At 42.2% G+C, this 24402-nt stretch overlaps 1 protein-coding gene across 3 annotated transcripts in view; it reads left to right on the plus strand.

The window, feature by feature from the left end:
• The window catches only part of LOC111150646 (dynamin 3), a 527967-nt gene that overhangs the window by 194574 nt on the left and 308991 nt on the right, over positions 1-24402 (plus strand). For all 3 annotated transcript variants that reach the window (XM_022508131.1, XM_022508132.1, XM_022508130.1), the window contains exons 5-10: positions 4451-4549; positions 5133-5293; positions 9753-9895; positions 12900-13035; positions 15574-15641; positions 19240-19378. In XM_022508131.1, the coding sequence (XP_022363839.1) occupies positions 4451-4549; positions 5133-5293; positions 9753-9895; positions 12900-13035; positions 15574-15641; positions 19240-19378 (746 nt within the window). The remainder of the gene's footprint in view (positions 1-4450; positions 4550-5132; positions 5294-9752; positions 9896-12899; positions 13036-15573; positions 15642-19239; positions 19379-24402) is intronic.

Genomic DNA, 24402 nt, shown 5'->3' on the forward strand with positions numbered 1-24402 from the left:
TTATTAATATTATAAACATACACAGTTTAAAAATCAGTCCCAAAGGCTTTTCTTTCTTTCTTTTTTTAATAAGATTTTATTTATTTGACAGACAGAGATCACAAGTAGGCAGAGAGACAGGCAGAGAGAGAGGAGGAAGCAGGCTCCCTGCCGAGCAGAGAGCCCGATGTGGGACTCGATGTGGGGCTTGATCCCAGGACCCTGAGATCATGACCCATGCCTAAGGCAGAGGCTTTAACCCACTGAGCCACCCAGGTGCCCCAGTCCCAAAGGCTTTTAACAAAAACTGTCTGTACCTTGCCCATTCCTCCTGACTCTTGATTACTGATTTCCAGAGGTTATCACTTTCAGGTATCTTTGGTGTTTACCTTCATATTTCTATGTAAATTGTTCATACTACTATTTCTTGATTTTTTATCTTTAGATTTTTACTTTTGACTTCCTACTGTAGAGAAGAATTTATCTGTCTTCTTTCTCCCATAGCCACATATACTAACCTTACATATATACATGGACCCTCCTGTGTTCTACTAATATAATTACATTATATTTAAATAATTATAATTCTGAAAATATCATTCGCAGCTGAGCCCTGTGTAAATTTTGATTACATTTCCTTTCTTACATGATATTGCTGTCTTTGAGGTAGATAGCTTGTCTTTTTGTTTGTTTGCATAATCTTCCAAATATCCATCACCAATGGATTCCCAGCCTCTCCTCTAGGAGTTGAAATCTCTTAATACCTTAAAAAATCTTAGGCATTAGGTGTTCTAGCACTTTCATTTTTTTTTTTCTTAGTGGTGAAATACATCTCTTCAGTAATCTGTGTCTTCTCATTCAAATAGATATTGACTCTTCTTCCGGCCTAGTACTGGGATCTACACCATCCTGAAAATTCCCTTCTTTTTTTGGTTATATTAACTTTTTTCTTCCTGGATCTCTTATTTACTTCTTTGTTAGTTTGCTTTCCTTGTTTGATGGAGCCCATCCTTTAGTAGTTTCCAAAGAAAGAGAAAGGGAGGTAAAATATTTTGAGATTTTGCAAGTCTGAAAATATCTTTTTCTACTGACACATTTATTGATAGTTTTGAATTCAAGGCTAGAAATAACTTTTTCCCTCAGAATTTTGAAAACAGCACTCTATTCAATTTTAGTTTCCAGTTTGTTGCTGGGAAGACTGAACTATAATGATTTCCAAACTTTTTTTGTCACTTTCTTTTCTTAACTTCTTTAGGAGCTTATTAGGATTTTTTTTTTTTTTTTTTGACAGACAGAAATCAGAAGTAGGCAGAGAGGCAGGCAGAGAGAGAGGAGGAAGCAGTCTCCCCGCTGAGCAGAGAGTCCGATGCGGGGCTCGATCCCAGGACCCTGGGATCATGACCTGAGCCGAAGGCAGAGGCCTTAACCCACTGAGCCACCCAGGTGCCCCACTTATTAGGATTTTTTATTTGTTCACAGTGTTTTGAAATCTTATACGCTATGCCATATTGTGTGTGTGCTTCATATTATGTTGGACACTTGATGGGTTTATTCAATACATAAATTAATCTTTCACTTATAGAATATTTTCTTTACTCGTATGCCCCCCCAACTATTTCTGTTTCATCTTTTCTGTTTTCCTAGAATGCCAATTATTCAGAAATTGGATCTTCTAAATCATTTCTCTAGTTATTTTTTTTAAAGATTTATTTATTTATTTGAGAGAGAGAGAGAAAGAGAGAGAGAGTGAGATAGAAGGCAGGGGATGGGGAGAGGGACAGGGAGAAACAGAATCTCAAGTAGACTCTGCACTGGGCACAGAGCCCAACACAGGGCTGGATCTCACAACTCCGAGGTCATGACCTGAGCCAAAACCAAAAGTTGGATGCTTAACCAACTGAACTACCTAGGCGCCCCTATTTGTCTAGTTTATTTAAGCAAGTTTTCCTTTTCTATTATTTACTTCTATTTCTTTTGTTTTGCAGAAGAGTTTCTAACTTTGTACTCCAACCATTCTACTAACATTTTTAAAGAAATTTCTGCTCTCATATTTTGTTAGTGAGAATTCCTTTTGTTTGAATGTTTCCTTTTATGACATTCTTTTCTTGTCCTATGAATGCAGTGACCTCTTGTTTCTCTCTGAGGATATTAATAAAAATAATAAAGTTTTCTTCTATGTTTTGTATTACCTTTGTTTCTTCAGTACTGTTTTACAATATTTATTTGTTTTGGTCTCAGAGACTCTCCTTGGCTATCCATTCACATTTCAAATAATTTTTAATTTTTTTTAAAGATTTTATTTATTTATTTGACAGAGAGAGATCACAAGTAGGCAGAGAGGCAGGCAGAGAGAGAGGAAGGGAAGCAGGCTCCCTGCTAAGCAGAGAGCCCGATGCAGGACTCAATCCCAGGACCCTGAGATCATGACCTGAGCCGAAGGCAGCGGCTTAACCCACTGAGCCATCCAGGCAACCTCAAATAATTTTTTAAATTTTTATTTTTTATTGAAGTGTAGTTGACACACAATATTCTATAGCTTCAGGTATACAACATAGTCATTCTACAATTATATACATCTCAGTATAATAAAATAAATAAGTCACTTATAGGGAATATAGTCAATAATATTTATATTATATTAATATCGTAATAATTTTGCGTGATGACAGTTGGTAACCTATGCTTACTGATTTATATTTAAAAGTGAAATATTAACAGGAAACTCTATGTGGGTGTGCTTGAATAAATGAGTTACAGGCTTCACAGTAGGATGATTTATTGGGCTGTCTTAATTGGAGTTCCTCTGAATTTTAATATCTATGTTTTCCTCTAATAATGGTTAATAAACCCAGACAGAATTTTTGCAATCTCCTGCTTGGGAGGTTAAATTCTACCAGCCAGCATTCTCTTAAACTGGACTGGGCAGAGAGGTCTTGCCATTCAGCATGTGGGATTTCATAATCACCCTCTTTTAATACCTGATGCCCTCTAACTGGGTCAGGTGCCCATTAGGGCAGTTTTCCATAGTTCCATGTTTCCAGAAAATACACCGTGTGCTCTCTTGCCAGGTTGAGCTGGGCGGCTCCTAGCTATGTTATCCATGGAAATCTCACTACTTTCACCCAGCGATCTTGTCAGCCTCAACTGCCCCCCACTACTGCCCACTATTGTCAGAGCTATTGGCGTCCCTGAAGCTTTCCGAGAGGCTGTGATGGAAATGACCCCGCTTCTGGGCTTGGGTTGTTGGCTTTCTTGAACGCAGTTTTCCTCTCTAGTCTATCAATTTAGTTGGCAGTTATACCGCTGACCTTACAGTCTCAGCGTTTTTCTTCCGTCCTCCCATTTTCTTTGGCTTTCTTGATTTAAACCTTTTTTATTTTTAAAATTCTTTGTATTGCAAGAAGCAGTATATTGGTTAAAAGCATGGGCTCTGGATGCCTAGACCCACCCCTTGTATGACCCTGGGAAAACTACTTAATCTCTCTTTCTGCCTCAGTTTCCTCATCTTAAAAAATAGTTGGAGTCCTTTTTAAGAGCAAATGATTTAAGAGACATAAAGCATGCAAAAACCATAGCTGGCCTAATAAATATTAGCCATTTTAGAGTGGTTTCAGGCAAAAAGATAAAGGTGTGTGTTTAATTTATCATGTCCAAAGAAATGCACTTAAAAATATGAATCACTAAACAAATATTGTTCATTTCATCTACATAAAACAGTGGACAAAGGCGAGGTATCTGATAGGTTACATAAAATGTCTGGGTCTTTATATAGTTTTATTACTGAAAGATATCTTGGAGATTTTGGTCTCCAACTCTTTATATTACAGATAGGAAAACTGAGGCCCAGGTTAAATGACTTGCTTCAAGACTAGAATCCAAGCACCAGGATTCTTCATTTGGTCTTCTTTCCATTAAGTCATTTATCTTTTTCTAATGAACAGTGAATGCTGTGAGACTTGAAACTTTATTTTTGGGGATGACACTATCATATGCCTAAGTTTCTTCTTCTTATTTGTTTGTCAAGGGCTTAGAACTGAATCAATAATAAGCTTTGGTTTATGATACACTCTCTTCACTGGTCTTGCTTGTTTATTTACAAAAAGGTAATACATAAAAAAATTAAAGCACCCACATTGTGTCCAGTACCTTGGAGGAAAATGTAATGTGTATAATTTCCATGTATGTGTGGTACAAAAATAAATGCATGTATTTAGAATTATGGTGGTGATACACCTATTTGTTATTTTCTCTCTGGAAGTGAAAGTCACCTTACGGATGATACAACTCTCCTTCTCACCCCGTCAGAGTCCACCAGACTGGGGTAGCAGTGGACTAGAAAACAAAGGAAGACAGAGAGGAACAGGAAAATGACAGAAATAGGAGTGCCTGCATTTAGCATTGGGACGTGTATGTCTCTAAAATTGGTGTGTCTTCTACAAGCTGTGTAATGCTGAGTTTGTTTTCGATGCAGGGTTGAGAACCATCGGCGTCATCACCAAACTGGATCTTATGGATGAAGGAACAGATGCCAGGGACGTTCTAGAGAATAAGCTGCTGCCTCTCCGCAGGGGTAACGTATCGCATCCCGTCCGGGACTCCTTCGATGGCGTGGCAGAGAAACAATTGGGAAACCGATGGGAAGCTGGGTTTTATGCCTTCACCGCTGTGGGGAATGTATTTATGATTAATTACACTTTTTCGGGAATGGCATAACGTTCCCAAATGATATATTAAAAATGATCCAAAGGGAGAACTCCTCCTTAAAATAACAGGAATAAGAAAACAGGAAAAGGAAGGAGTTTGAAGGAGGGTATAAATACGCATCATCGACTGCATGAATGTACCCTGTGCTGTTCCAAGTGTGACTTATTTACTTGCCCACCATGTAACAATACTGCGAAGGGACACACTGTATTAAAGTGCACAGAACTTTTAAGGGCAAAAGACATTAACGTGTTACTGTTAACAAACTGTCATTAGCCACCTCAGCCAGCCTTTGTTAAATACTGACGTCTCACACTGAGTTTTGCAAAGGGTTCAGTTCTTCAGCCCTTACAAATAATTTTGCTTTTCTTCTCAGCCTGTTTGAGAGCCTTGAAATCTCCCCAAAATGAACAAGTGTCCCAAACCACATTGTATGTGCTCTGTTTCAGGTTATGTGGGCGTGGTAAACAGAAGCCAGAAGGATATAGATGGGAAGAAGGACATTAAGGCTGCCATGTTGGCCGAAAGGAAGTTTTTTCTCTCGCACCCGGCTTACCGACATATTGCTGATCGGATGGGGACCCCACACCTGCAGAAGGTCCTTAATCAGGTAAAGACGTTTTCTCAAGAGACAGGAACAATTATGAAATATGGAAGGGATTGTTGGAGTTCATATGTCTCATTTTAATATTAATTGTTTCCAAATTAAGACATTCTGCTTAAATGATAGGAATTAAAAAGTGAATATGAGTACTACTTAGTTGCACACTGTTACTATTCTCAGTGAGTAAAATCTATTTAATGTTACTGAAAGTACACTGCTCAGAGCAGAAATACACTTCTTTAAGAACAGTGAATAAGGGTGTATGATCAGCACCCATTTTACTCACAAGATGTAGTCATCTTAAGAAATTAGGGGCACATGGAGGCACCTGGGTGGCTCAATGGGTTAAGGCCTCTGCCTTCAGCTCAGGTCATGATCCCAGGGTCCTGGGATCGAACTCCATATCGGGCTTTCTGCTCAGCAAGGAGCCTGCCTCCCTCTCTCTCTCTCTGACTGCCTCTGCCTACTTGTGATCTCTGTCTGTCAAATAAATAAATAAAATCTTAAAAAAAATCATTAAAAGAAAAAAAGAAAGAAATTAGGAGTGCCTGGGTGGCCCAGTTGCTAAGCGTCTGCCTTCAGCTCAGGTTGTGATCCCAGGGTCCTGGAATCGAGCCCCAGGTTAGGCTCCCTGCTCAACGGAGAGCCTGCTTCTCCCTCTCCTATTCTTCCTGCTTGTGTTCTGTCTCTAGGTATCTCTTTCTCTCTCTCTCTCTCTCTCTGTCTCTTGTTCAAATAAATAAATAAATAAATAATCTTTTAAAAAAAGAAATTATCGTTGTACATCTCTGAAAGTTTGATTTCTTGGGATCTGTTTTGAAAATGTCAATCTGTAATGGTTAGGTTAGATTTCTTTTTAAAATTTCTTTATGATTTTGTTAGGATCAATTTGTTCCTTCATTTAAATTTTTGAAAATAATGAAGCCTTATAAACAGTCATTGATCTCCATTCATCTAAGTTTTCCGGCTAACCCCTTTCCCCACGCGGATAGACCTGGGCCTCCATCTTCCCACATTCCGTGCACTTACAACCTTCTTGAATAAAACCCCAGTGTGCTTACTTGGCTACATATTTTCCATCTCCTAGGGAAGTTAAGCATCATCCTCAGGGTACGCCGGGCCGCTCCCTGAGTTGTGATTGTATTGACTCACGTGGCGAACAGCTTTTCTCACAAATAGAATCATAAGATACGCTTTAACTTTTATTTATGAACTTTAACAGTCAACCAATCAGATCGGTATTGAATGTCCTAATTGTTTGCTCCTAGAAGGTATCAGTAGAGACTAACAACATAGCAGGCTACTTGTGACATTGGACCTGAACCCTTTAGGCAGAGCAATTGAAGAAGTTTTAGAAAATAAGAAAGCAGGGGTATACTTCTATTTCAAGTGACATAACATAGACTCATGTAAAGTTTGTTCTTTTTTTTTCCTTTTCTTTTCTTTATTTGTTTATAATTATTTATTTTTTTTATGATTTTTTATTAACGTATAATGTATTATTAGCCCCAGGGGTACAGGTCTGTGAATCGCCAGGTTTACACACTTCACAGCTACTCACCATAGCACACACCCTCCAAGTTTGTTCTTTTTAATTAAGGGTAGATGAGTATTTAAAAGCCATGACATGGTGCTATGGTTGTGTCCTTTCACAAACACGAATATATTTTAGAGAAGGAACATTGGTTTGCCACACGAAGACCGTAATATTCTACCAATATATGTAGTTTTGTAGATTACTGCTTTCATGCCTGTATAGGTCTAAGAAAAACACAAACTGAAAAATTCTTAGAGAAAAATCACTAAGATGATTATGAAGATAAAGTTGGAAATAAATTAGGTTGTGAATACTAGAAAAGTAGAAAGACTGTGACTGGCCATTTGGTTATACAAATGACCCCTAAATTATGACATGACTGGATTCTGGTTGACTGAAAACCGAATGGATTTTGTACTGAAGATCTCTCGTTTCTTGGATAATCAGTTTCTTTTTTATTGCTTCAGGGATCTCATACTGTTTGAAACTAGGGTACTTCCATGGTTGATTCAATGTACACCGATACCTCTGGCCCTGAGGGACAGTTTCTATGGCGAAAACTGGAATAGAACATGACATTTTTGAGTCATGATGGCTGGAGGGCAGTGAATGAAGGAGTGAGATATGAGATGAATTTGAAGAAGTAGGCAGAGGCTGGATATTGTAATATTTGTAGGCAAGGTAAAGATTTTTGTTCTTATCCTAAGAGTAGTGGGGAGTGAGTCATTTAAGGCATCTGAGTAGGGGAATTACACAATCATAGCTGTGGATTAAAAATGATCATGGTGGTTCCAGATAAGAAGATTAGACATGAGAAATTAGGAGTCAAAGGAAATGACGGTAGCTTGGTCTTGATTAGGGCCAGGGAAGACGAAAAAAGCCAGAATTGAGAAATGTTTAGGAAAAATAAAAAACTGGTGGTAGATTAACTCTGGTGGGTGATGGAGACGTGAAGTCAAGGATACGTTCCAAGTTCCCATATTGTTATGAAGTCGCCGAGATGGAGAATCCCGAAAGCAAGATTCGGTGTTTGATTTCAGACTTGCTGAGGCTGAGGTTTCACTGGCACATCTAAGAGAAGTCAAGTCCATGGTCTAATACATGTGCCTGCTGGGAAGATTAGAAGTCTCGTCTGTAGATAACACATTGGTAGCCACAGGCATTTGAATATTTATTAAAGCCATGAGTGGAATAAGGTTACTTTAGGAGGAACAGAGAGTGAACAAAGAAGAAAGTTAAGACTCAGATTCAAGGAATATTGTTATTTACAGGTCTGGTGGAGGGGGATGGCTTGGCAAAGGAGATCTAGAAGGTATATCTGAAAGTTTAGGAGAAAAATGAGAGGAACTAGGGTCACAAAAGCCAAGGAAAGAACTGTTTCAGAAAGCCAAGAGTGGCCCACAGTGTTGCTTTTGCTGTTGAGATATCTGAGAAGCAAAAGGTGGAAACCATGTGTTTTTATCATTTACCACTCACACGGTGGACAGGTAGCCGCTGGTTTCTCATGGTCACTGTTGCTCTTCAACTTGGGGGTTTGTGAGGTTGATGCTGGGAATGCCGTCCTCCCCATGCTTTTGTTTCCTGCTTCAGAGCCGTAACAACAGCATGCTGGGAAGTAACACAAGTCATAACTGTGGGCAAAGGTCTGATAGAGTTGTGAACTATTACATTTAAATAACTGTAGTGAATAAATATAGTCAGGTAACCTCCAGTAAACATAAAAGTGACTTAGAATGATTTCTGCAGTCAATCTGGGTTTTTATTCCCCTTTTAACTTATGATTCCTTTTCATGTATTTCTGTGAAGTTTACATTCTCCTTCTTTTGATTCAAGTTTATTCCTTAACCAGTTTAAGAAGATTATCTTTTTTATTCTTTCTTTCTTTCTTTCTCTCCCTCTCTTTTTTAAAGATTTTACTTATTTGACGCAGAGAGAGAGAAATCACAAGTAGGCAGAGAGGCAGGCAGAGAGAGGGGGGGAAGCAGGCTCCCCGCTGAGCAGAGAGCCTGATGTGGGGCTCGATCCCAGGACCCTGAGACCATGATCTGAGCCGAAGGCAGAGGCTTAACCCACTGAGCCACCCAGGAGCCCATTTCTTTTTCTCTTTTAATTCAGACTTTTGTTTAACTGCTTGTGATAGAAAGAACGTAAGGCAGAGAGTGAGCCAATCTGGGTTTACATCCACCTTTGTTCTTAATTAAGCATGTACTCAAGATGGTCTCTTGGAGAATTTTTCATCCTGCTGAGCTTGACGTGCCAGCAGACGATCTCAGGGGAATTGCCAAGTGGATGGTAAAGTAGAGATGTCCAGAGCAGAGAGAGCGAGTGAGCGAGAGAGCGAGAGAGCGAGCTTTCCTTTGCTGGTCAGGGAGATTTGAGCGCACCCTCCCGAAGGCGAAGCCAGTGAGCCACCACCGCTGGACTGGGGCTGAGAGGCGGGGCAGGTGGAAGCTCCTGTCTGAGCTGCAGAATGGAGGGGACATGAGCAGGTGCCACGTACCTACAAGTTCCACTAGTTTCAGATCCCGAAACGTCCAGCAGCACCTGTAACTCCAGCTTCTGCATTTCTAACCGCATTCTGGCCCAAGGCTCCCTTCTGCAATCTAGGTAATCAGATAACTTGGTCCCTCCTCTAGTGTTATTAGGCAGCCTCTGGTAGCGTCAGTGCCTTTTGACAGGTATTTCCAGCCCGGCATGAAGGGGTAGCCCAAGTGAGGGGCTCCATTTGAAGGAGTTTTGAGCATCTCCTTAAGGCCAGGAGAGAGCCGGAGTTCCTTCTCATGATTTACCTACATAGTCATTCTCAAATGTGTATATGTGTATGATTTCTAAGTTTTAAACATTAGGAAAACAAGGAAGGTCAATTTTTGTTTCGTGAGTTAATCTTTAATCTGTTATGTCTATACAATTCTGTTTTGTTTTATTTAGCAACTTACCAACCACATTCGGGACACCCTCCCAAACTTCAGGAACAAACTGCAGGGACAGCTGCTGTCCATCGAGCATGAAGTGGAAGCCTACAAGAACTTCAAGCCTGAAGACCCCACCAGGAAGACCAAGGCATTGCTACAGTGAGTCCCCCTTTCCCTCCCCTTGCTCAGCGCTTGAAACGAATTCTTCTGTTTGCTTGGCCTCCGTCTCTTCGTCATGCTGTTTTCTAGGTTTAACAGAAGAAGCAAGTAAGGTGTACAAGACTGTGTGTGTTATATAGCAGCCTCAAGGCTTTTGTGTTCTTGAAGAATCATTGTTAGTCTTACTCTGTTACCATATATTGAACCAACTGTCCAACTGCATGTCCACTTTCCCATGCTTGTATCATTGGATTCCATAAATGAGTCAAACGCATAGTGATAACTCAGCAAGTGTTTGCCCTAGTCTTTAGAAGTGGACGAAGATCTTGTCGAAAATGTTGTCTGTCTTGTACAACTGTTTCTACCGATGCCATTCGTACTTACTATCTTCTTACGTCTGTTATTTCATGTGATTTAGCTGTGTACATTTTTCAGTGGAATGAGACCCAAGGCTTTAATAATTAAAGTATGGACAGTAAAGCCACATTTAAGTATCTTTTACCCTTTTTGGTAATGATTTTAATGTAGCTCTTTAAAAACACTAATGTGAGAACTGCCAAGTATCTTTTTACTCCTCTGTATCCCTGAGACGTCTTGGGTAGGACAGCAGAGTTGGTAGAGAATTGCCAGCTCCTTCTGTCTTTTATCTTTCTTCCATTTTTCGGCCCCTCCCAGCTTCATCTGTCCTTTTATCCCTGTACTGCAACTTACCTCAGTCCCTCTCAAACAGAAGACCCTCTGCCCAGCTGATATTCTGGGACACCCTAAGTCCATTTCCAAAGATGATGCTTCCCATCTCTTGCGGTCCCTTTCTTCCTGTACAGCCTTGTAATCAAGATGCCCTTAATTTGGTGTTCAAAATACATGACAAAATTCCTTTCTTTGTGGAGCTATTTCTAAATGCTGAAATTATTTAAGTAAAAATTCAATGTAACATCTAATGTTTCCCATTTAAAAATATAGAATCATACAGAGAAAAGGGTTTTTTCTTGGATTCAACTCTTTCCTAGTTTATCTTTTCCTTTTTATTCTTGGCTTTGGTTAAGCTCCTATAAAAACTCTTCAAGTTACAGAGAAAAGAAAGCTATTTAGCTATTTAGGTCCTAGGTCATCATTGTAACATCCGACTGACACTACTCTCCTTACAAATACTAGTCTTGCCTCTGTGACTCCATTGGATTCAAATTACAGGATTTTCCTCAGCTGGATTCTTCCCTAGCAGGGGGGCTGATCAGCTCCTTCCTCTCTCCCTCCATCCCTTTCTTTTTTCTTTCTTCCCTCCTCTCCGCCTGCCTCCCTTCTTGCCGTCCTCTCATCCCCTGTGTTTGACGTGGTGTCTGACTCTGTGCTATCTGCTGGTGACTCAACGACAACTAAGACTTTTGTCCTCAAGAAGGGGCCACAGTAGAGCAAGGGAGACAGATATATAAGCAACTAACTGTGTTAAAATCTGATAAATGCTATGTTTCTGGTAAGTGTAAACTGTTGTTGGAGGCCAGATGAGGAAGCAGTTACAGGTGAGGAAGGTTGTGATTTCACAGAGGAAAAGGCACTTTAAGGAGAACCTAACATATGGGGGGAGGGTGTCAGGCGGAAGAGGAGGACAAGAGAATAACGTGAGATTGTTCGCAGCTCATTTCAGTGGGGCAGGGGCTGGAGTGTAGGCTGGAGGTAAATTTCCTAAAATTTCCCAGTGTTTCGGTGCTTTCTCATGTACGTACCTTCTCAGGTGGTTAAAAATTAGATGAACATGGGTGTATGCGTAAACATAGCTACATCAAATTGTGTTCTGGATTTTCTGGCCTGATTTGCTGTTGTAATTCATCCACGATTTTGATGAAAGAGAATAAAAGATACGAGTCTTAGATGGTTTGAATTTTTTTCTGTTGACTTTCAAATTTGAAAGTAGTATCAGCATGCCAGAATTAGAATTTCTACATCTAGCAGTCGAACATGCAAGTAGGTTGTTCTTTTCTCCCTGTTATGTATTTCTTTGGTTTTTACCAACTACCTTAAGGTAACTCACTCCTTAGTTGAAGTTACTGAGTGTCTCTCCTATATTGGCCGAGTGGGGCGGTAAATAAAATGTGTGGCGCTCGCCCTTCGGAGAGAGGCTGACAGGGGAACGAGAGTGATGGACCCCACCAAGTGCTGTGCTGCCAGTAAGCCGGAGGACCAAGGAAAATGAGCCGAAGGACCCAGGTGCGGTGAGGAGTGGTGCAGGCAGGACCGTGGAAAGCTTCCTGAATGAGTAATGCTTGAAATGAGTCTCGAAGTGCAGATAAGGATTAGGCAGGCAAGGAAGGAAGGCGCAGAAAGAATGGTGTTCTGAGCAGAAACGAGTGGAGAAGCACAGAGACGTGGTGCACGTAGCGGACTGCGGATGGCTTCTTTCTGGCTGGCCTGGAAGGCGAATGGGGGTGAGTGGTGACAGATGGAACATCCAGGGCCAGACCACGGAGAACCTTGTGTGATGGCTTAAGGAGTTTTATTATCCAGTTGTGAGAAATCATTGAAAAACAAGGCTAGAGCTAGTTGGAGAGGGGGATGGGGGTCCCCAGTTTGCTTGTCTGTGATGCTGGGGGCAGGGCGGAGGGAAGCTGGCAGAGCAGGAGGGAGCGGTTAACGCACTAGGCGAGTGTGAGCTCATAGGAACCGAGGAGCATTTTGACTCTTCTGTGTAAAGTTTTATTGTTTAATTTTAATCCCTAACTGAAATATTTTAAAATACCACTTTATGGTTTCAACTAAATGGACAGAATGCACCGAATGACACAGATACTTATGATATGTATTTTAATTAACTGCCTAAAATAAACCTTAATAACATGTATGTCATATAATTACACTTTTGAGTGCTGAATGGCGTGCAGTGTTCATTCTGCCAGTAGGTGCCACTAAGAACACTCGGAAAAGGATTCTAAGGGATCACATAGTAAATGAAAATGAGAGATACAAAGCCTTATAACTGTAACTTGAATTCACTTCTCTTTCACAATTACAGGATGGTTCAGCAGTTTGCTGTGGACTTCGAGAAGAGAATCGAAGGGTCAGGGGACCAAGTAGATACCCTGGAGCTCTCGGGAGGGGCTAAAATCAATCGTATATTCCATGAACGCTTTCCTTTTGAGATAGTAAAGGTTTGTACCAAATGTTATTTTTTTCGCTCCTTTCACTTCATTTCATTTCCATGTCCTGTTCTCTATAACTGTTCATAAAACGTCATGGGAGTGATATAGGACTCAGGTCTTTGAATAAAAATCTTCATGCTCAGGTGATGGAAATTTAGGAGAGAAGGATTTTCTTCTGATGGTTCTGGTTTTATTTATTTAATGGGGTCTAACAGCATTTCAAATTATTTCACCAAATACTAATTGAGTTCCTATGAAGTTTATTTGTTGTCTAATTAATTTGAAAATATTTCTTGAGTACCTATTCTGTGCCAAACTTCCAGGTGCCAGTGATGAAGACAGAGGCACTGTCTGGTGGGGTTAGGCAGAGGATTTTACAAATAGATAAAGTAAGAAAATATCAAGTGTCATTATGTAACATAATGTTAGCCAGAGGGGTTGAGTGAACCACTTCTTTTTTTTTTTTTTTTTTTTTAAGGTTTATTTGTTAGAGAGAGAGAGAGAGGGACAGCAGGAGTGGGAGGGGCAGAGGAAGAGGGAGAGAGAGAATCTCAAGCAGGCTCCCTGCCAAGCGCAGAGCCCCGTGAGGGGCTTAATCCCAGGACCGTGAAATCATGACTGGAGCTGAAACCAAGGCTCAGATGTTTACCCGTCTGTGCCACCCAGCTGCCCCGAGTGAGCCACCTTTGATAGAGCATTTCAGACAAGGTCCCTCCGAGTAGCGGACATTGAAAGCTTGACCAGAATCGCATGAAGAGGTCAGGGGTGAGGACCTTGGGGAAGAGGGTCGTTCAAGGTAAGCAGCCGAGGGTGAGGCCCTACAGCAAGCGTCTGTACCGTGCGTAGAGAACAGACGAGGTTAGTGCAGAGCGGATGAACGGGGAGGGGTGTACGCCGTGAATTCAGAGCAGGGGTGCCCAGTTAATGCAGGGCCTTCCGGGTTCGGTGAGGTGTTCACATATACTCATGAGAAGTTAGGGGAGAGTTTTAAGAAAAGTTGTGGCCTGATTTGGTGGATGATTTTAAAAGAACACCCTGCAGACTGGATCCTAGAGGGGCAAGAGTTGATTCAGGGAGACAAGGTGCGTTAAACAATAGGGCCAGAGCAGGAGTGAACCCACTTTCCATGGGCCCTAAAGTTTATACAGTTGGGAGGGGCAGACTTAAAGAAGAAGAATGCAAAATTACAAACACACAGTTAGGCATAGGGTCTTGGAAGGTGTTTCTGTTAAGAGAGAAGCCCTGAACCGTAATCTTCTTTAGCTTCGCAGTAAAGATGCCTCAGAACAGAATGATGGAGACAGTGGTTGGGTCTGTGGGTCGGTAGGGCTTGGATTGATATGGCGGATGCAAGAAAGAAAATTCAAGATGACTCCTAAGGCTTTGGTTTGTATGGCAGCAAATGCTAGTGACTATTGGCTATTAGATAAGGGAAACTGAGCAAAAGCTGAGTTTGTGTAGAGGTATGAACCGAGAGTTTTATTTTGGCTCTGCTTAGGTTGGCTTACCCATTATGTGGCCAAGGAGTATTAGGGACTCTGCTCCTTGCTTCACATACAGAGGGAGGGTGCTTATGTCTCGGTGTGGGAGGTGAATGGGTAAACAGATAGTTTCATTAAAATGTGCTAAGTAAAGTGATAAATTTCAGCACAGGGTGCTATGGAAACACAGCCTACGGACCTGAATCCCAGCCTGAGTGCGTGAGGGAGCCTGGCTTCTGAGCTGGGTTTGGAAGGATGAGCAGCTAGTCAAGCAGGAGAGGGTTGAGGGAGGGTGTTGGGGCCTGGGCTTGTTCCAGATCAAGAAGGAGGAACAGTAAAAGCTGAGCTGTGGCCCACAGGGTGTGGGCAGGAAACTAAAGCAATTAATCGTTCTATAGTATGAAGTATGAGAGGGGAGGTGCATAGACAGTGATACTGGAGAGGCCAGATCTCAGAAGTCAGAGACTGAACCAACTGTGCTCTTGATACCCTTTTAGGTCTAAGCTCCATGACATTTTGATCCTAATTCGAAATAGCTTTAAAGTACCTAGAACTTCTGGGAGGTTTTTATGCAGTCATCCATCCTGCGTTGGATTGGTAAAATATTATTAATTTCCTCTCGTAAAGAGGCCTTGAATGCAGGTGGTTAAAGTGGCCGGGGAGAAAAGACAGCCATTGTTAATCTGAGCACAGCTGGACGGCTGTTGCATGTCAGGTGACACTCTTATTTAGGCATTTGTCTCTGAATACATTTCCTACATGCCGCAGAAGAATGGAGAACTGTGTATTTCAAATGAATGGCCATATTTATGTCCAGAAGGCATCCTTTATGCACAGCACTCCTGTCGGTAATAGAGTTAAAATCCACTACACTAAAACTCCCAGAAATCCCCAATGTTCTGTGTTGCCTTGAACTTTATATAAACAGATGTTTTGACCATCTGGGTTTAGGTTAGGAAAGACACGAGTATCCATTTATTAATAACGAAGTCAAGTTCTTCTCATTTTTTAATATTCAACAATATTGTTATTCAAAGGAATTAAGTGGCTTGTTTCGTATCTGCAGATGGAGTTCAACGAGAAGGAATTGCGAAGAGAAATAAGTTACGCGATCAAAAACATACACGGTATCAGGCAAGTGCTCATATTTTCCTCGTCTTGGTTCAAACTGCTAACAGAAAATTAATGTTTGTAAGTAGCTGGTGAAGTAGCCTTTCATCATCGGAGCAGAGTAGCACGGAGGTGGGAAGAAGAAATAGGAGACTCTCACTTGAGTTTAATGGTAATTTCCTGTATTGTCATACTCGCAAAAGAAACCTTTTCAATTAAAAAAAAGGAGAAACACTTCCTGCGCTCAGAGCACTGTGCTCTATACAGTTAGGGACTTGCCAGTGAGCAGGACCCTATACTCCAGAGCTTTGCGTTTTATGGACGGAGGCCTGACCTGAGCATAAGGAATCCTTCCTTACCCAGAGACACGACAGAGAAATTTCGGCTGCAGTTAGGGTGGAAGATTGGGAAAGACGAATGAAGGTGGTGACTCTTGAGTTGAACCTTGCCTGTAAAGAGAACAAGAATGATTTCAACAGGCGACGGTGTGCTGTGTGTTTGCACGTGCGTGCATGTGTGCGAAACACGAGAGGCTGGGAATTGTTGAGGGGAGAGGATGAGAGAAAGGGCTTGAAGCGGAAAGATTAGTGTGAGCAAAGGCATATGGGTAGGGAGGTGCCGGAAGGGCTTGTGGAGTGGGGAGTCACGCACTTTCACTGGACAGGAGAGCAGCGGGACTTGAGGCTGCGAGGGGAGCTTGTCCTTTGTGAGGAAATTCGTGTGAATTTTCCGTTATATAAAATGGGGTTATTCTGATTTACCTTTTTTTTTTTTTTTTTACTATGTTATGTTAGTCACCATACAGTACATCATTAGTTTCTGATGTAACGTTCCGTGATTCATTGTGTATAACACCCGGTGCTCATTTACTTTCTTTAAAGCACTTACGGTAAGAAAAAAATGAACTTAAAACACACATTTCTTGAGTTCAGGTACAGAATTTAATGGAGCTTGTATTGAATGTCCTGAATTTAAGGTACTGACCTTCAGTTGCCTACTTCATAGGTTCTCTCCTGTGGAGGAGGCGTCCCCTGTCTGCTGGCCACTGTACCTTGGCTTCTGCCACAGGTCAAGATGAGACTATTTTGGGAGCAGAGCCTGAGAGGGCAAAGTTTGACACTGAGTGTACACGTGAAAGGAGTTATGACATTTAAATCTCTCTCCTTTTAACATTCACACAGCCTGGTCTGCATGTTGCAAATAGGATAGGTAAACATGCATTCACAAAGTAAAGGGGAGAAAACCTTCTGTAACCAAATCCATTCTTTTTCTGACTGTCAGTAGAATTTCTAAGTTCCCTATTTATTCTATTTTGTCTCCCCCGAATCTCGGTTACATTCGGTATAGAAACTGTGTCTTGCTCTTGAGCTGGGCATGGCTGGTATTCAAACATGTTTGTCTGATGAGTGTGATATGAGACCAAATCACATTTTTTGGGTCAGGAAGCATTTTTTATGGACTTACTTTACTGTAAAAGTAAAATACAGTATTTTTACTTGGCTTTTAAAACTTACCAGATACATTTTTGCTGAATGTAATTGCAAAAGCTCAGTAATTCCATTCTGAAGATTTCTGATTTACATACATACCAAAAGAGATGGATTGTTTTTTATTATTCTGAAATTAATTTGCCTGTACGATGATAAGAACAGCACAGTGTCCTGAGAATACGATATGCTCATGGCGTGACTGCTTAGGCTCTTAAAGACACTTAACAGGAAATGTTTTGTTTCCGGTTGATTGTTAGATATTTGAGTAACAGAAGCCATCTTTGTCCCCTGCAGACCTAATCGTCCTTTGTTCTGTAGGCACCGCGTGCCAGTGGGGAGCAAGGGAGGAAGACAGTCCTTGTGGGGCGAGCAAAGATAAATGCAGGAATGACCTTTCTACCAGGGTAGTAATGGGATGGGCATGTTCAGACCACCGCAATGCAAAATAGGATGTTGGGGTTCAGAGAAGGAAGACCTTGTCCGTGGCGGGACTGGAGAAGGCGAGCTGGAGAAAGTGGGTGCTTTTGATCTGGGCTTTGAAGCACAGGTGGGACTTGGACGGGCTGAAAGTGTGGGGAGGGTGAAGTGAACCTCATGGACGGAGGCGAAGACAGAAAACGATAGTGAGAGTGTGTTTGTGGAAAGGCCAGTGGTTGGGTTTGGCTGAGACATGGGGTGCCTGAAAGAGAGGAGGCAAGTGACTGAAATGGAAGATCAGGGCCAGACAGGGAGATTTTTAATGTTAGCCCAAACAGTGTGGATTTCATTCTGCGTCCAATGTGGAGAAACTGCGTATTGTGATACGGTACGATCACTACAGGTAGACAGAGAGGCGAGTGTAGGCTGCCACCGAAGTAAATGACGAGAAGGGACTAGAATAAAGCTGCTGGAAGGGAAGTATGAAAGAAATTTCCTACCCGAAGCACCACAAAATTGAGTGGTGAAGGAGCAAAGTTAAAGAAGGAGAAGTGAGAAGAGAGAGGGAGAAGGGCCTAGGGGTGGGAAGGATCAGGCACCAGGGTCTGGGGCCTACAGGACACGAGGGTACGCGGGGTTCATGGTCCCTCTTATGGTAGCTTTTCTCCACTGGCCTTTTATTTAGATGTAATCATTTTTTCACTTTTTATCTCTTCTATTTCACTTTTTTTTTAATCTCTCTCTCTCTCTCTCTCTCTCTTTCACACCCCACCCCCCACACACCCCTGCTTTCCTGAGCTCCTGCCCAGCATGACAAAAGCATTGTTATGACACCAATTTGAATTAATTCTAGCCAGGTGAAAAGATACTTCCTATTTTGGTTATCATTCGTTATTTTTGTAAACTCACAATGTAGGCATCTTGGGTCCCAAGCTAGTTCCACTCAGCTGTCTTCCTTTGCCTCTAGCACCCCAGGACCCCAGACCAGGAACCACTGAGCTCACTATAATACAGCTCTCCTGGAAAGAAGAGATTGAGTAGTCAGGAACACTACTATTTCAGTGTTGACAAAACGAGGATTGTTTTCTGCTCTGTGAATGACAAGAGGGGGTTTAGATAGAGAAATGGAAATTTAGGACATCATTTTTATCATAGCATTGCTTTTTACTGCTGTGAAACAGTGAGATGAGATGAATTACAGTTAAACATTAGTTACAGGTTATATTATTCCAGGCCTGAAAACCTTTTGGGAACTGTTTTTAGGTAATGCTAATCATCTAGAGAATGAAATTTATTATGGAATATAGTAGTAGGGAAAATATTGTCATTTGTACCTTTGTAATAATAAATGATACTGTTGGTGGAATAAATCACTGTGTAACTTTTAAACTTGCGTATTACATGCTTGCTTAAGCGGCATGTCAATGAAAACCTTTTTCAAAAAAGCATTGGATATTACTTAATTTAAAAAATCTAATGTCCTGGGGTGCCTGGGTGGCTCAGTGGGTTAAGCCGCTGCCTTCGGCTCAGGTCATGATCTCGGAGTCCTGGGATCGAGTCCTGCGTCGGGCTCTCTGCTCAGCAGGGAGCCTGCTTCCTCCTCTCTCTCTGCCTGCCTCTCTGTCTGCTGGTGATCTCTGTCTGTCAAATAAATAAATAAAATCTAAAAAAAAAAAAAAAAAATCTAATGTCCTGCTTTCTTTCTTATATTTCAGGACCGGGTTGTTTACTCCAGACATGGCATTTGAAGCAATAGTCAAAAAGCAAATCGTGAAACTGAAAGGACCTTCCTTGAAGAGTGTAGATCTGGTCATACAAGAATTAATCAACACTGTCAAGAAGTGTACCAAAAAAGTAAGTTTGAGTTATTTAACTTTCCAACAATTAACTTTTTGGTTTACCCATCTTTCCTACCCTGCTGCATGCCTCTCTTTCCCTGACCCCTCATTCGTTGTAAAAGGTAGTATGTTTGCCCAAGGGGAAGGATTGCGGAAAGTTATTGAGTAGGGATTGCTTTCATGGTAGATGGGCAGAGATGTTGTCTTTTGCCACCCAGTGCCAAATAGGGTTGCTTAAACCAGAAAGAGTATATTTTAGTCAGCTAATTTTTTCCTTATTGCCTTAAACAGGTAAACATTACTTTAGAACAATTAGGTAAATGCCCTAAGCTAATTTTTCTTGTGGTGTATGGATGGGGATAATTGTCAGCGGGAGGGAAACATTGACATTGTGTATATCAGTAAAAAAATTCTTCTGAATTTTCAACAAATTCCATTTGAACCCGGACATTTTGGGAAGCAGCAGTGTAATGTAGTAATAAAGACCACAGGCTCAAAAAAAAAAAAAAAAAAAAAAGACCACAGGCTCTGAGATCCAATCACGCAGATTCAAATCCTGGCTCTGCTACTTACTTTCTGAGTGACCTTGAGTATCATACTTAATCCCGTCTAGTCTTGTCAATTTCCTTGTGAAAAGAAGATGATAATAACAATTCTATGTCCGGGAGGACGCAACTAGATGATGTCTCAGCCCGTGGGGCACTTAGCACACTGAGTGACCATAGCAAGTGCTCAGGAAGTGGTCACTGGTCTCTAAATGGCCATTTTAGTAGCGTCCGATACGCTTTACTTTGTGATTTTTGTTGAATTTATGACTTAGAGTAGTGGGGGAGAGACTTCCCCGTGGGGGACTCATCACCGAGGAACGCGCAGATGTGGTGCTGGATTCCACCCATTCTATGGGGCATGAAAGGGGATACCCTGTGTTAGAAACTGTAAGAAGGGAGTTCGTGATGATGTTTAGGATAGGACAGGCCTAGCCCCATGGCAGGCAGCACTGGTACTTAATTTCTTGAAAGCAGAGATTGTTCTGGTTTTGTAGGCTTTGTTACCCTACGAGTAACCTCCCTGAAGAGCCAGTGGGAAGGAAGAAAGACAGATAATGTAGATAAATATGAATTTGGTTTCCAGTTACCTGGCAAGAAAATTCAGAGGAAGGAAGATGGAAGTAGTGAGAGGGGCAGGTCAGCTAAATGCCGGGACGCCAGTGCTAAAAGACAAGGAGAGAAGCGGGGGATAGCTCGGGGCCCGGAAGTGGCTCTGGAACCTCAGGCTTTTTCTCTAGACCCTTCTTCTTCTTCTACCTTGTTCCTTAATGTCCTAGTTTCTTTCCTCCAAAATGAGAAAAACCTTAAGAGTTAAGGGACTGAGGAAAGGGAAAAGGATGCACGTGGAGAAGAAAAAAACTGCAGTCTTTACAGCAGCTCTCCACTTGAAAACTCGGAGCCCCTTGATAATACTTCACAGTCGTATTTGTCCTTGCCTGTGGCTCAACGTGCAGTCACTCTTGCCACCTGGATAGTTAAAGCGCTCCTCACTGGCCACGTGATCACCATCCTCAGCCCTTGGATGTTTTCAGCCAAAAGCTTCCCTTGAGATTGCCCCCAGGCTCCTGTTCCCACCAGGAAAGCTGTCTTTCTCCCAAGGGCCCATTGTGTGGTGTGTCCTCAAGCCCGCTGAGCCAGTTGTACTTCTTATTTTAATCATGTACTTGAAATGAAGAGCAAGTGAACTGATCAGACACAGAAAAGACTTTGAGTTTTGTTTCCATAAACCCAGCTTTGGAAAGACTTGGTAAACGTTAGCTGTAAAAGCTTTGCTGTTTGTAGGCAGGACAACGCTGGAAGAAGGTGGGGAGAGTGAGAAAAATCAAGACAGGCTCTGCATTCAGATTATTTCCCAAGTGTCTTCAGGTTCTCCCTCCGCTGTAAAGAAAGCCAAACTGGAAATCATAGATGAAGGATGTGGTTTATGTAAGACAGAAGACGCATAACTCCAATCAGCAGACCCATGTGCAGAGAACAGGCCTTGGCCTCACATCAGAAGATTGGCACATGTGTGTACATTTATGTTTTAAGTTATATAGAGTGTTTATGGTATGTATGAATCATTTTTTTTTTTTTTTTATCATTTCCCATGGTATCCAACTTGCAGGAAAACCAACAGTCAGTCCTGATGGCGCGGGAAGAGACAGCTTGTTCCTGGATGCTTTCTGGCTTCTATTCTTTTGTTCTCTACCCTTTGAACCTCCCTTTCCATTGTGCTTTCTGGATCAATGGTAGTTGTCTTCTCAAAACACTGTATATTTTGTCTTAGATAAAACCTCTCTTTCTCCCTGAGATTATTGCTTACCCTGCCTCTCTCCTCACTGAACAGTATTTAACTGGCTCAAACCTGAAGAATCAAAGGGCCCGCATCAGGCTTGACATCTGCCTCCTCCTTCTGTGGCTTCCAAACGTGATGCCTGTAAAACGTGATGCCAGTGTCCTGTAAAACTCGTCAATAAAGGCCCTAATGGTACTAGCTCCACAGCTCCCCTGGACTCGCTGTCACCATCACATCCTAGTCACTCCCTTGCCTTTGTCAGGATATTTCGAACCTCGCTCACATGTTTCCTCTTCATGATAAGTTCGCCTTCAACGTGGATGATTTCAATAGGGGATCCATGTAGAGATGGCGCCCAACACCCAACGCTGTTGTTCTTTGAGATCTTTGACTCCAGTGTCTCTCTATTCATTCCACACTAGTGGGATGAATGTTTTTTTCTTTTTTTATTTCCATGACCCCTTGTGGTCCTTGTCATCATTGACAAATGTGCTACCAGGAGATCCTTCAGAAATTTCAAACTGTAAATCTAAGGTTTTCAGAATGCTGACCACCCCTCCTAACTTCTTTAGGTTTTTAGTCAGTTGGAAAATCGGGAGAAAAGCTTAGAGGAGGACTGGAACTTAGTACCCACCTTGCTGCAGATAAATCTAGATTGAAAAATGTGCCCGCTACTTGCTGCTGAAGGGGGAGCCTCCTGTTACTTCCTCTTCCTACAGCAAATCTTAAAGCCCGCGGTGGTGGAGAGAGTTAGATGTGCGCCCATAAGGAGTTCAGAGCATTCTGGCTCTCCCTCCATCTGCAGGAATGTAAAAGGTAAACCGGTAAGAGTCGGAGACCCACGTGTGAGCGGTGACTCAGTGCGCCCACCCTGCCCGCGTGAGAGCTGAGGACTCATGTGTGTCAGGTTCTCTTCTTCCCAGGCACCATGACTCCCCCCCCCACCCCGCCCCTTTTTTCTGTGAGCTGGAGGAAGTAGTAGAAGTTTCTTCCACAGGACTTCCCCAAGAGGGCAGATGTGTTGTTGAAAGTTCCTCCTTTACCAGGGAGGTGGGAAGCGTGCTGTGGTGGACGAAGTGAGGGGACAGTTCTTCCCTGGGCTAATGCTCTGCCACAAGCTCTCACCCTTCCAGTTCTCTCTCCCCGTAACCACGCTCTGCTGACCAATGTCACTCTTACTTTAACTAATGATTTCACAGAGCAAACAGCGGCCATAAATGGGAACATTAATTTCCCAGACTTCCTGGTATTCCCAGCTCTGCTCCTCCTTCCCCCGTCTCTGTTGAGGTGGTTTTGCCGTCTGGGGCCGGGCCCCTCTCCGTACTCTCACCCTCCTAAGGAGCTTATTCTTTTGATTCTTCTTTTTCTTAAATCATCACTTTCTCCGTCGCATTAAAAAAACAAACTCTACTAACTTAAAAGTAGTAACAACAATAACAAAAACCTATCTACTTCCTTATTCTTCTCCTTTTCTTCATGTGAAACCTTCTTGGGGAAAAAGCAGTTTCCACTTGCTGACTTTATTTTCTTATCTCTAGTCAACCCGTAACTCTTCCGAAATGTGGCTTCCATGCCACTACTCTATTGAGCAGTTGTGGGAAATGTCGACCGGACACCCAATGGCCCAGCGCAGCACGCGCTCATTCCGGACGCTGCACATTGCTGCTTTCTGAAGCTGACACCCCCTCTTGTGGCTTCTCTTCCATCTTCCTCATGATCTTTCTCAATCCCTCCTCTGTCTCCTTTAGGAGTGTGTCCACCTTTCTTGCCTCTGAACACCAGAATCGCACAGAGCTTTCTCCTGGTTTTCTTCTCTTTTTACTGTCCTTTCTCCCTGCCGGATCACATCCTCCATAGCTCAGCCACCGCTTAAAATGTTCCTGATTCCCAAACCTGCAGCTCCGGCACAAGCCTCTTCACAGAAATGGTCCACGCCCCGCTCTGCTGCCGTTGTTCTCTTCCAACTTACGGCCCTGGACAATTGCTTTTTTTTTTTTTTTTTTTGTAAAAAAACTAGGTTACTCTGGTGTCCTCCTGACTAGTTTTTCTACCTCCAGGCTAGCCACCATCAAATCCATCCTCCCCACTGCTGTCAAAGCGGCCCTGCTAAAACACAGACTTGTATTTCGCCTGTTCCCTCAAAATTATGCAATGGCTCCTCGCATTTTGAGAGTAAGGTACAGATCATTCACAGTTGCTCTTAGTTTCACATGTGATCCCTAAGTAGACTTCTTGACCGACATCTGCCCTCAGTTCATGCTTGCTTCAGCCGTTCCGAGTGATTTCGCCATCCTCATGGGATTTTCAAGCCTTTATCACTCACACACGAATGTCTCCTCTTCCTCCTGTCTTCACCTGCCATCCCCTCTCATTATTTTATGATGCAGCTCAGTCGTCATCATTTTCCTAAGAAATCTACCTGCAGGGTCTCTGTAAGTCTTCTCCCGATCTCTCTCCTACTCCCATTCAGTGCTTTAGTTGGCACCCTGTTTACTTCTATCACAGCATTTATGATCCTACATTGTTTATTTATAATTTATTTGTTTAGGTGAATGTCTCCTCTTGTTGGTTATAAGCTCCTTTAAAAAAAAAGCTGTGTCTTTTATCTTCTTATTCTTGGTTTCTAACATAATGACTAACCCTATAGCAGTCGCATTCTATAAATACTTATTAACGATTTAGATATCCTAAAGTAACCCTAATGCTGAAGAAATC

The sequence above is a fragment of the Enhydra lutris genome, unplaced genomic scaffold (genome assembly GCF_002288905.1).
Source record: "Enhydra lutris kenyoni isolate GAN:26980312 unplaced genomic scaffold, ASM228890v2 scaffoldscaffold24, whole genome shotgun sequence".
Classification (NCBI taxonomy): domain Eukaryota; kingdom Metazoa; phylum Chordata; class Mammalia; order Carnivora; family Mustelidae; genus Enhydra; species Enhydra lutris.